The following is a 12316-nucleotide window of genomic DNA, read 5'->3' as shown; positions in this document are numbered from 1 at the left end:
CTTAGATAATAAAGTTGATGATAATGATTGTTGCTTATTCTGAACCACATTGTAACTACCTTCAATTCAATTTCCATCTGATAATATAGTCATGTGCCACATAACAGTGTTTCAGTCAATGATGGACCACAGATATGACAGTGGTCCCGTAAGATTAAAATACCATGTTTTTACTGTACATTTTCTATATTTAGATACCTAAATACTACCACTGTGTTACAATTGCCTACAGTATTTAGTTCAGTAACATGCTGTACAGGTTTGTAGCCTAGGAACAATAGGCTATACTATATAGCCTAGGTGTATAGCAGGCTATACCATTTAGGTTTGTGTAAGTATACTCTATGTTTACATAACAACAAAATCGCCTAATGACACATTTCTCAGACCGTATCCCTGTCATGCATGACTGTATTATAAGAATATCTGACTTAAAAAATATCTGAACTAATGGCCAAGTGGGGAAAAGTGGTATATGCTAGTAAATACTATCAATAAATTCCATATTCAAATAAGTTTCACATTGTCATAGATAATTTCAATTCAGTATTACTTTCTACCATAAATTTAACTCTTATGATATGAATGCACATATTTTTCATGCCAAAATATTTACAAAAATTGAATAATTCACTTAGCCAAATTCACTTCTTTGCATTCAGTCTATTACTGATCACTAAATTCACATTGACTTCATTTTTAAAATGCTCATTGCATCCCTGAAATATTTCATCTAAGTGTTTGTAGCAGTAATCATACTTTATTTAGGTTATTCTATTTTTCATTTCAGGGCCCTTTATTTTAGTAACAAGACACACTGGCAGGTTATAAATGTTTTATTATTTTGTTGACATAGAGGAAGGTTGGTGATGGATATGTGGCCATTGATGTTTTTATGCCTAAGTTAGAATTCAGGCTCTCTTTCTTATAGAATGCAAATGCTACATATATACATATGTAATTGTTATCAAAATTAAGCTTAGTCACTAAAAGATGATTCACTATCTGAACTTTCTTCTGCAGTTTTTTCACTTTCGCCATCAGGCACTGGAGCATCTGGCCTCCTGAAAGAAGAAAAAAAAATTTTAAGGTTTTTTCCAATTGAAAAACACATTTACAAACTGTAAATTAAGGTCATCTTAGAATATTGCTGCTAATAAATCTGCCAAGTATGTGTCTTTAACTGAGGGAGTCTCCCGCTCTACACCACAGCGTGCTTCTCTCTGGCTTCTTCGGCACCACGGGGATTAAATGCTATTCCTGTAGAGGCCACGGCACTATTTTCTCTTGCCAGTCCTTACACAGTATGCTATTTCAGCAACTTCTGCTTCTCATTACCATGGAGACCCAACTATAGACAGAGATGCAATCTGTAGAGGCTGGCATGAGCAGTGCTAAATCCCTGAAGCCTTGAAGTGTACATGAGGTACAGAGAAAGGAAAGCTAGAAATGGAAAGAAAAGGAAAATCTTCATGTTCAGGAAAGCTGCAGGGAAAAACTTAGAAACTGAAGAGAGTTCAAGAATGGCTATTAAAAAACATAGGCAATATAGAAATTTTGTGGGCAAGGAGAGTGCCTAGTCAAAGAAAGTTCTTCGTGTTTGAATGTTTTCATTTACACAGTTTATCTTTAGAGAATAAATATAAAAAGTATGAGTTGGCAAAAATACTGATTCCCTAGGCACAATAAGGAGACATGAGAATTGTTAAACTTCATATTTGCATGGATGTGCTATAATAAACCAAAATGAATTTTAATGTTGTTATTAAAAGTCAAATAGATAGGCCCCAACAGTGTTTGTGCTAGTAAATCCTTTAATCAATACAGTGGCACTATCACTCAGCTTCCATTCACTCTCACTAAGAAAGTAAATTAAGCTAGGAAAGTATACGTTGGGAAAAATTAAGAGGAAACAGAAGAATTATATAGCTACTATATCTTAATAACTAAAAAGTATAAGACTTATTTCTCCCTCAGGCTCCTTGAGTCCTATTAATGATTTAGGACACTCAACAAATAAGACTTTTCATTGCTACAAATAGAAATTACTATTTCTAAAATAAGAAAATATACAGTCTAACAGTTACTTTTAGGTATTAAAAATAATGGCTTATATTTTTAATATATTTGCCATGCTACAAAACAGAAAGAAATGCTGGCATTGCTCCCTTGCTGTCAAATATAAACCCATTTGCTCTGCTGAACAATTTTAGATTATGCCTATAAGGAAGCCATATATACCCAGTACAGTGAAAGTTTAAAGCTGGGCACAGCATTTCTAGGTTTTAATTGATGCTCCATCTGCCTAAAATCCTAACTTGGGACCATCATCCTCATCACTCTTCATTGGAAGTAACAACTCTAGAAGTAGTGGGCATGAATACTGGGCACATTTTTCCCAGTAAATTTCTCTTTGCTATATAGTTGATTTCTTACTGTCTCCACTTTGTTAAAAGGGAAAACATTACCAGAGGGAATTATTTCAAAACAATATCAAAATTATATTAGTATCTATGACAACTCAAACAAATAAAACAATGTATATATAACTCCCTAAAATAAATGCTACTTAAGGGTAAAAAAAGCTAGGTCTAGAAGGAATGAAACTATAAAACTCATTAATTTATGTGTGTAACTATTTATTGATACATGTGATACTGTATCACACAGCAGTTAAGAACATAAGACTCTGGGGCCAGATTGCCTGTGTTCAAATCTCAGCCTTGTTTCTTACTTGTTGGCCAACTTTGGGGAAGTTATTTAACTACTCTGTGCCCAACTAACTGATTGGATTTTTGTGATGACGAAGTTAATTAATAAATGTAAATTATACTGAATTATATCTGGCACATAATAAGTACTAAATAAATGTTACCTGTTCTATTATTATATTATTCTCATCACGATGCACCTATTATTTGCTAGAAACTGTGTTAGGTATTGGAGATACAGAAATGAATAACAAGTATCTTCTGCCCTGAAACACCTGATATTTTAGTGGAGGAGACAGAAACACAAATTCTTGTTATACAGTATGATATAGCCATGTGCCAAACAATGTTTCAGTCAGTGATGGACCACATATGCAACAGTGGTCTGTTAAGATTAATAGAACTAAAAAATTTCTATCACCTAGTATTTACTATACTATACTTTTAATTGTTATTGTAGAGTGGACTCCTACTTACTAAAAAAAAAGTTAACTGTAAAACAGCTTCAGGCCGGTCCTCCAGGCGGTCTTCCAGAAGAAGGCATTGTTATAGGAGATGAGAGCTCCATGTACATTATTGTCACTGAAGACCTTCCAGTGGGACAAGATGTGGAGGCGGAAGACAGTGATATTAATGATCCTGACCCTGTGTAGCCCTAGGCCAATGTGTGTGTTTTTGTCTTAGTTTTTAATAAAAAAGTTTAAAATGTAAAAAAATAAAAATTTTAACCATAGAGAAAAGCTTATAAAGATATAAAGAAAACATTTTTTGTACAGCTGTACAATGTGTGTTTTAAGTGTTATTACCAAAGAGTCAAAAAGGTAAAAAAATTAAAAATTTATAAAGTTACAATAAGCTAAGCTTAATTTATTATTAAAGAAAAATATTTATTTTTTAAGGGACAAGGATCTTGCTCTGCCACCCAGGCTGGAGTGCAGTGGCACAATCATAGCTCACTGCAACCTTGAACCTCTGGGCTCAAGTGATCCTCCCACCTCAGACTCCCAAGTAGCTGGGACTACAGGCATGCACCACCCCACCCAGCTAATTTTTTTTGTTTAAGAGACAGGGTCTCACTATGTTGCCCAGGCTGGTCTCAAACTCCTGGTTTCAAGTAATCCTCCTGCCTTGGCCTCCCAAAGTGCTGGGATTACAGGCATGAGACACCATGCCGGGCCAAGAAAAATTTTTTTTTTATGAATTTAGTATAATTTAAGTGTACAGTGTTTATAAAGTCTATAGTAGTGTACGGTAATGTCCTAGGCCTTCACATTCACTTACTACTCACTGATTCAGCCACCACAACTTCCAGCCCTGTAAGCACCATCCATGGTAAGTGCCCTATGCAGGTGTATCATTTTTATCTTGTATACCATATTTTTACTGCCTATCTTTTCTATGATTAGATATACAAATACCTACCTACAGTATCGGGTACATAACATGCTATACAGGTTTACAGCCTAGGTGCATAGTAGGCTATACCATCTAGGGTTGTGGAAGTACACTCTATGATGTTCATACAATAACAAAATCGCATAACAACACATTTCTCATAACATATTTCTGTTGTTAAGCTGTATATATAAATACAGTTGAACTAACAATGTTTGTGTGAAAAGAAAAAGTAATCAACTCTGCTAGAGTTGGTCAGAGAAGACTCCAAGGAGGTAGAAACATTTGTGAAGAGTTTTGAGATATGAACAGGAGTTTGTCAGAAACAGAAAAGGTAGAAATGAATGAGAATGAGAGTATTCTGAGCAAATAAAAAAAATGGTAATGGTGTGGCATGCTGCATTTGGGAACTGTAAGTCATTTGGTAACTAGAGTGTAAGGTATATTGGGATATAAAAAATAGATGAGCTTAGACCATTTGGCAGGAGCAACAGGTGAAGTGTGGGCAGAAGTTATATAAAACGTTAAGTTTTTTACTGAAATGGCACAACTAAGCTTGGGATTCTTAAGTACTCATTTATTTTTAAAATTAAGATATATAATTCATAGCATAAAATTCGCCATTTTAAAGTGTATAAATTAGTGGTTTTTTAGTATATCCACAAGGTTGTACAACCATTACCACCACACAATTCCAGAACATTTTCATTATCCCAAAAAGAAACCTGTATCCATTAGAAAACACTCTCTATATATTCCCCTTTAACCCCAGTCTCTGACAACCAATAATCTACTTTCTATGGATATGGATTTTCCTATTCTGGACATTTCATATAAGTGGGATCATATGATACTTGGCCTTTGTGTTTGTCTTCTTTCGCCTAGCACAATGTTTTCAAGGTTCATCCATGTTGTAGCATTTATCAATACTTCACTATTTTTTATAGTAAATATTATTTCACTGTATAGATATACCACATTTTGCTTATCCATTTATCAGCTGATTGGACATCTGAACTGTTTCTATTTTTTGGCTATTATGAACAATGCCGCTATGAATATCTGTGCACATGTTTTTGTGTGAACATATGTTTTCAATTCTCTTGGGTATATACCACTTAGGAGTGGAACTGCTGGATCACATGGTATCTCTGTTTAACTTTCTGAGGAACTGTCAAACTTTTCCACAGCAGCTGCACCATTTCACATTTTCACCGGCAATGTATGAGGGTTTCATTTTCTCCACATTCTCATCAACAATTGTTTTTTTCTTAAATTTTTTATTACGGTAAAACACATACAACATAAAATTTACCATCATAAGCATTTTTAAGTGTACAGTTCAGTAGTGTTAAGTATATTCACATTATTGTACAACCATCACCACTCTTAACAGCGCATGAGGGCTTCAATTTCTTCTATTATTTTTTGTCCTCATTCATTTAAAAATAAATTTTATGTTACTTTGAATTGGAATCACCAGGGAACAAAAGAAAAAGTGCACACTAGTTCTCTTTGAGTATAAAAAGAGAAAAACTTCAAAAAAAATGACAATCAAATGAGGTAATATATAGGAAAGCATTTTATAAGTTATAAAGCCTTACAAATGTTAACAGTAATAATAAAATTCACAGCAATGCCATCATTTCCAGCCTTGATATTCATATGTCTGGGGGAAACAGAAATTTGGCTCTTTATATATTATGATCAGAAGTACCCTTACTTGATCATAGATAGATAGATAGATATGAAGGATATATAGAGGATATTAAGAAATTGGAGCTCCTGTACAGATATAGAAATATGCATATATCTGTATGTGTGGGTGTATGTGTATCTTTCATTTTAACTTGTTTTTCATGGAAAGAAGTTTAAATACATGTTTGAAAAGGTTGCTACTTTAAACTACTGAAGTTTAGCTTTTCCAAATTGAAAGGAAACACACTTCACTACTACAATCTGGAAATGAAGACTTTATAATAAACAGTCTCTCACTACTTTAAATATGTAAGTGAATTACTAAAAAAGAGTATATCAGCAAAATAAAGAAAAATATATAAAGTCATAAGTATATTCATGATGTATATGCATATTTTTAACAATCTCAATCATTAGTGGTTACAATAAAAAACATTATCTTGGTAGATACATTTTTAGAAGCATTTTTATATTTATGACACCAAGATTGTCAATAAAATTCTGAATAAAAGCAAATTTTTAAAGTTTACATTTAAAAAGTCAAATTATCTCAAAAAAAGATCTTTTCAAAGAAGTTACTAGGTTGATCTCAACTAAAAATGAGCTAAAATACAGAAAGGAAAGGAGCAGTAGGAGGGACTAAATAATACACAAATTGGTACTTTTTAGCATATCAGATACTGTGTGCATGCTAATTTTGACACCCATCCTTCTCCCATTTATGTGAATTAAGGAAGGCTGCCCTCACCCTTTCCCTATCCACTTCTTTGTTTTAGTCACATAATCCAGGCCTGGCCAATCACAGGAAGCTATTTCCTTGGAGAGATGGATTCAAGGGAGGGCACATAACACAAGAAGGGCCAATCAGACTGCTTCCCTAGAAATGAGCTATGGGTTGTGGAGAAGGGGTTGCTCTCTTTCTGCTCAGTTGGAAAAACTAGCAATATCAAAGCCTGTTGGGGGCTGTATTCCCTGGCTTCAGAGAGGAAGCTCATTAGCAGTAGGAGAGACATGGTTTACTATACCAAAAAAGTAAAGATGGAATGAGGTGAGGGGAGAGAGAACTTCAGCCAGCCAGCCCAGGTGACATTTAGACCCTAGATGCTGTCTTACACCTAGATTTCTCAGCTATTTACGAGACAATAACTTCCCTTTTTGCTTAAGCTAGTTTGAATTGGTTTCTGCAATCCTGAACATGAAGAGAATCCTAAAATACAAACATTGTTGGTTTAATTTGTTTTCATTAAAGGAAGATTTGTATATTTGTGTTTAAAGACATAGTCTCTTTAAGGATACAAAAACCAAATCAATATCCTTTGGGAAAATATTTATTTTTGTAGATAAAGAGTTTAAAAACAGTTTTCATTTTCTTTACATTTAAAATAGCTGAATGTTAAGCAGATTAAGTACCAGAAACATTTGTTAGTAAAAATATTTCTGAGTAGGAGGTGGTAGGGAGAGGGTGTAGCAGTTATTCAACTCACTTTTCAATGTAAACTACAGCACACATAAAATTATTAATATGTCATATGACACTGTTATATTACTGGTGGCTTGTCAAAGGTCTATGTGAAGGCAATGGGTAGTGTTAAGAAAAAAGCAAAACACTAAAGTTCCTGACTAAGATTGTACCTACTTCATAAAGACCTCTGGGGTAATTAAAAATATAACAATTTGAACTTTGATATTATATTAATAGTAGCTAGTGAGACTTATTTCATTTACTCAAACTACATACACTTTGGTCTTTTCCCTTCTGAATTCTTATCAAGACAGGTATATCCTGTTCTTTGTCTTGGTAAGTAGGCTCCTGCAACCAGAACAATTTAATGCCTAATAAAATAAAGAAAAAGAAAGCCAGCTGTTCTAGGTAGGATGGGCTTCTGCTATTGATCTTGGATCTTTTACTTCCCAGCAGTCCCCTGTCTCTTGCTTGTTAGCTACTGACAGACCACACTGTTTTTTAACACCAGCTCTTCGATATTTCTATTATCTCTCACACTTTTGTGATCAAGGTCTCCAGCAATGACCAATCACAATTTTTGACATTTCTTATTTGTCCTATATTTTCTAGCCAGCGTCTGCCAGCCAGTGACTTAGGACTAGTAATTATACTAAATGGAGAACCCAGCTCAGCAAAAACTAAAAACAAACAAACAAACAAACAAAAAAAAACCAAAAACATCCAGTGGCCAGGCAGTGGCTCACACCTGTAATCCCAGCACTTTTGGAGGCTGAAGCAGGAGGACTGCTGGAGGCCAAGAGTTTGAGACCAGCCTGAGCAACATAGCGAGACCTCATCTCTACAAAAAATAGAAAAATCAGCCAGGTGTGGTGGTGTGTGCCTATAGTCCCAGCTACTCAGAGGCTGAGGCAGGAGGATTGTTTGAGCCCAGGAGGTCAAGGTTACAGTGAGCTATGATAAGGCCACTGCACTCCAGCCTGAGCAACAGAGTGAGACCCTATAATGATAATAATAATAATAATAATAATAATAATGATAATAATAAATAAAGCCAGTAAAAAAATCTATTTTTTGAATTGTCCAGTTGTGGAATTGAAGTCTACTCTATTCTCAACTAGCTGAAACTCAATCTTTAATCCATTATGCTGTTGTGTAGCAGGAAGTAGATAAAGATCATTGGCAGATAAGGAATTCCCTTAGAGCTCAGGAAAATCTGCTGGACATGCCTTGTAAAAGAAAGTTTTGCTTTCCAGTATTCTTTTGTTTAACACTAATAAATCCTCTCTTGTCTCAGTGATAAGTAGGCTGAGGTGGTTGCTTTATTTCTGGCAACCATTAAGAGTGGTCATTCCACTGTCTGGGAAGATGGTATAAATGTCTTTTGAATAGATATCTCTAGGACAAATGCCATCTGAGCTGGTTCTGTTCAAAGCCTGCGTAGTAACTTAGTTATATCCTTTCTTTAGCCAAATCAATATACTGCACACTGCACCCTCCCACTAAGGTTAAGAGTATGACCAGTTGAATTTCAGTTTCAGTAATCTGTTGTTTACTGCAAAGTTGAAAATACAGGTTTTCAGTTTGAGAAAACAGAAGTTAAAAAGATAACTATTCTATGTAAGTTAAACATACCTTTGTTGAAAACATAATGGTATACAGACAACTACAGGATTATAAACAAGCTGGGATCCAAAAGCCTGGTAAATCTGCTGTTTAGAATTTGCTACAAAGTCCTCCGTTAAACCATTCATAAATCACAAGTAATATTTATTGAACATTTACTCCTTGTCCAGAGCTGTGCTAAGTGCTTACATCATTATCTATCTTAGTCTGAACAACTCTATGAAGGGGTGAACTCTTCTATTTCTTATTTTATTGATAAGGAAACTGATGCACAGAGAGGTTAGGTAATCAATCCAGGATCATACAGCTAGAAAGTGGCAGGGTGTAATCTAAACTCAAGCAAGCAGACCATCCCTAAAGTCTGCCCTAGCCTAAGCCTTAACCATCATGAATTTCATCTCTTGCTGATGAGCAGGTCCAGAGTCGTAAAAGCAGTAATTACTAAGTAATAAGAGTAACTTTAGTTCTGGAACATAAATGTCAAAGTACAAAATAGGATAGAGGAAAAACTTTTTTCTTCTTTTCCTGGCAAGGAAATCTAGGCATCAATCTTTGATTGAAAGATTTTATAAGGCATGATTTATCTATTCTATATTTCTGAATGCAAAACTAAAGCAGATTAACCTTTAGACAAAGACCAATTAAAATGTCCCATTTTCTTTCCCTTTAAACTCTTTTGAGTATGACAAAGGTATTTTTTCACATATATTTTTATCTCAGTGGTATTAAAACTGATTTTTAGAAACTAAACAGGACTAATTCTTGGTTATATAAGAACTATTGTTATTTCAAAAACTTGGATTTTTAAAAATAAATAACCACTTAGAAGTATCAAACAAATAACATTTATTTAGTAATTGTCAGGCATTTTCTTCAGTCTAAAATTCTATGATAGTCAGTTTTCTAGGAAAATTGCTAGGCTCTCTTCCCCCTTATCATGTAAACTTTTTAGCTTAAAATTGTGTACTCTTAGCTTCTAATTTTTTATACACACAATCCAAATAAATAACAATGTATTTTCTGATCAGTATTTATTTCTGTTTTAACCTCAGGTTTGCCCTTTGCTCAGTGCAGACAGATCTAGGCTATTTCTTCTTACAGTTATATGAGTTTTTCTTACTACCTAAAATTAAAAAAAAGAAGGTGTATGTTTACACTTTAAAAGAAAAAAGGAAACAGACAATCTTTACTGAAAGTTCTCAGCTAAGGCTTAATATGTACCTAGGATTCGAAATAAAAGTGCACTCTTTTCGTGGATGGCACATTTTCTTCTCTTTCATCATCTCATACTTTTCTTCCAAAGTGAGGCTCCTTGACTTATGTAAACATGATTCCAAAAGCACCAAAATTCCTCTGTTAACAAAGCAGTTGATTCTACTTATCATATCTAGCTAAATGTATTAAGAGTTGGAACTGGTTTCTTACTTGTGGTGATTAGGTTATAGTGAGTCACCCCCTCTCCAACCAGTGCCCCTGGTGACCAATGGCATGTATTTATGAGGTAATGGGTCAGAATTCAAGCCCCAAGCTGTGGTTTAGGAGTAGCTTTTCTGTAAGACAATGTTAACTGTTACTGGAATTCTACCCTAAAATTTGGCACCACCTCGAAAATGAATGTTTCTCAACATTTATAGAAAATGACATACCTCTCGTGACAGTTTCTTTGTCTGTGCAGAAGCTTTCTAATTTGATCAGGTTCTATTTTTTTATTTTTATTGTTGCTGTGATTGCCTTTGGGGTCTTCTTCATAAATTCTTTGCCTAGGCCAATGTCTATAAGAGTTTTTCCTACATTTTCTTCTAGAATTCTAATAGTTTCACGCCTTAGGTTTAAGTCTTTTACCCACCATGAGTTGATTTTTGTGAGAGATGAAAGGTGTGGATCCTGTTTCAGTCTTCCACTTGTGGCTATTCAGTTTTCCCAGCATTATTTATTGAATAAGGATTCTTTTCCCCAGTGTATGTTTTTGTCTGCCTTGTCAAAGATTAGATGGCTATATGAGGATGGTTTTATATCTGGGTTCTCAGTTCTGTTCCACTGGTCAATGTCCCTGTTCTTGTGCCAATAACAAGCTGTTTTAATTACTATAGCCTTGTAGTATAGTTTGAAGTCTGGTAAATTGATGCCTCCCATTTTGTTCTTATTGCCTAGGATTGCTTTTGCTAAACGGGGTCTTCTCAGGTTCCATACGAAGCGTAAAATTATTTTTTTCCATATCTGTGACAAATGATGTTGGTATTTTAATAAGGATTGCATTGAATCTGTAGATCACTTTGGGTAGTATAGACATTTTAACAATGTTGATTCTGCCGACCCACGAGCATGGTATGGTTTTCCACCTGTTTACGTCCTCTGCTATTTCCTTCCTCAGTGTTTCATAGTTCTCCTTGTAGAGGTCCTTTACTTCCTTAGTTAAATATATTCCTAGGTACTTTATTTTCTTGGTTGCTGTTGTGAAGGGTATTGAATCTTTGATTTGGTTCTCAGTTTGACTATTGTTGGCGTATATGAATGCCTCTGATTTGTGTGTATTGATTTTGTATCCTGAGACTTTACTGAATTTATCAATTCCAGGAGTCTTTTGGTTGAATCCTTGGGGTTTTCTAGATATAATATCATATCATCAGCAAAGAGTAAGAGTTTGATCTCTTATGCTCCCATTTGGACGCCCTTAATTCTGTTCTCTTGCCTAACTGCTCTAGCAAGGACTTCCAGCAACTATGTTGAATAGAAGTGGAGATAGTGGGCAACCTTGTCTAAACAGCCAAAGAAACTGTCACAAGAGCAAACAGACAACCTACAGAATGGGAAAAAATTTTCATATGCTACATATCTGATAAAGGGCTGATAACTAGAATCAATTTAGAACTCAGGAAAATCAGCAAGAAAAAAATCAAACAACCCTATCAAAAAGTGGGTAAAGGACATGAACAGAAACTTTTCAAAAGAAGGCAGAACAATGGCCAACAAACATATGAAAAAATGATCAACATCTCTAATCATCAGGGAAATGCAAATCAAAACCACAATGAGATATCACTTTTCTCCAGGGAGAATGACCTTTAGCAAAAAAGTCCCAAAACAATACATGATGGCATGGATGCGGAGAGACAGGAACACTCATACACTGCTGGTGGGACTGCAAACTAGTGCAACCCCTGTGGAAAGCAATATGGAGATACCTTAAGGTGATACAAGTAGATCTACCATTTGATCTAGCAATCCTGTTACTGGGCATCTACCCCAAAGAACAAAAGACATTCTATAAAAAAGACATCTGCACTTGAATGTTTATAGCAGCACAATTCACAATTGCAAAGATGTGGAACAAAAGTGCCCATCAATACATGAGTGGATTAATAAAATGTGGTATGTGTATACCATGGAGTACTATTCAGCTATAAGAAATAACGGTGATATAGAA

General features: G+C 34.8%; 1 protein-coding gene across 2 annotated transcripts in view; it reads right to left on the bottom strand.

The window, feature by feature from the left end:
* Positions 1-818: 818 nt before the first annotated feature.
* WASHC3 (WASH complex subunit 3) overlaps positions 819-12316 on the bottom strand; it is a 53646-nt gene continuing 42148 nt past the window's right edge. For both annotated transcript variants that reach the window (XM_045553109.1, XM_045553108.1), the window contains exon 7: positions 819-1064. In XM_045553109.1, the coding sequence (XP_045409065.1) occupies positions 980-1064 (85 nt within the window). In that variant the 3' untranslated portion in view covers positions 819-979. The remainder of the gene's footprint in view (positions 1065-12316) is intronic.

Source organism: Lemur catta, chromosome 6 (assembly GCF_020740605.2).
Source record: "Lemur catta isolate mLemCat1 chromosome 6, mLemCat1.pri, whole genome shotgun sequence".
NCBI lineage: Eukaryota > Metazoa > Chordata > Mammalia > Primates > Lemuridae > Lemur > Lemur catta.
Note: the sequence above shows the minus strand (reverse complement) of the source record. Positions and strands in the feature narration are given on the sequence as shown.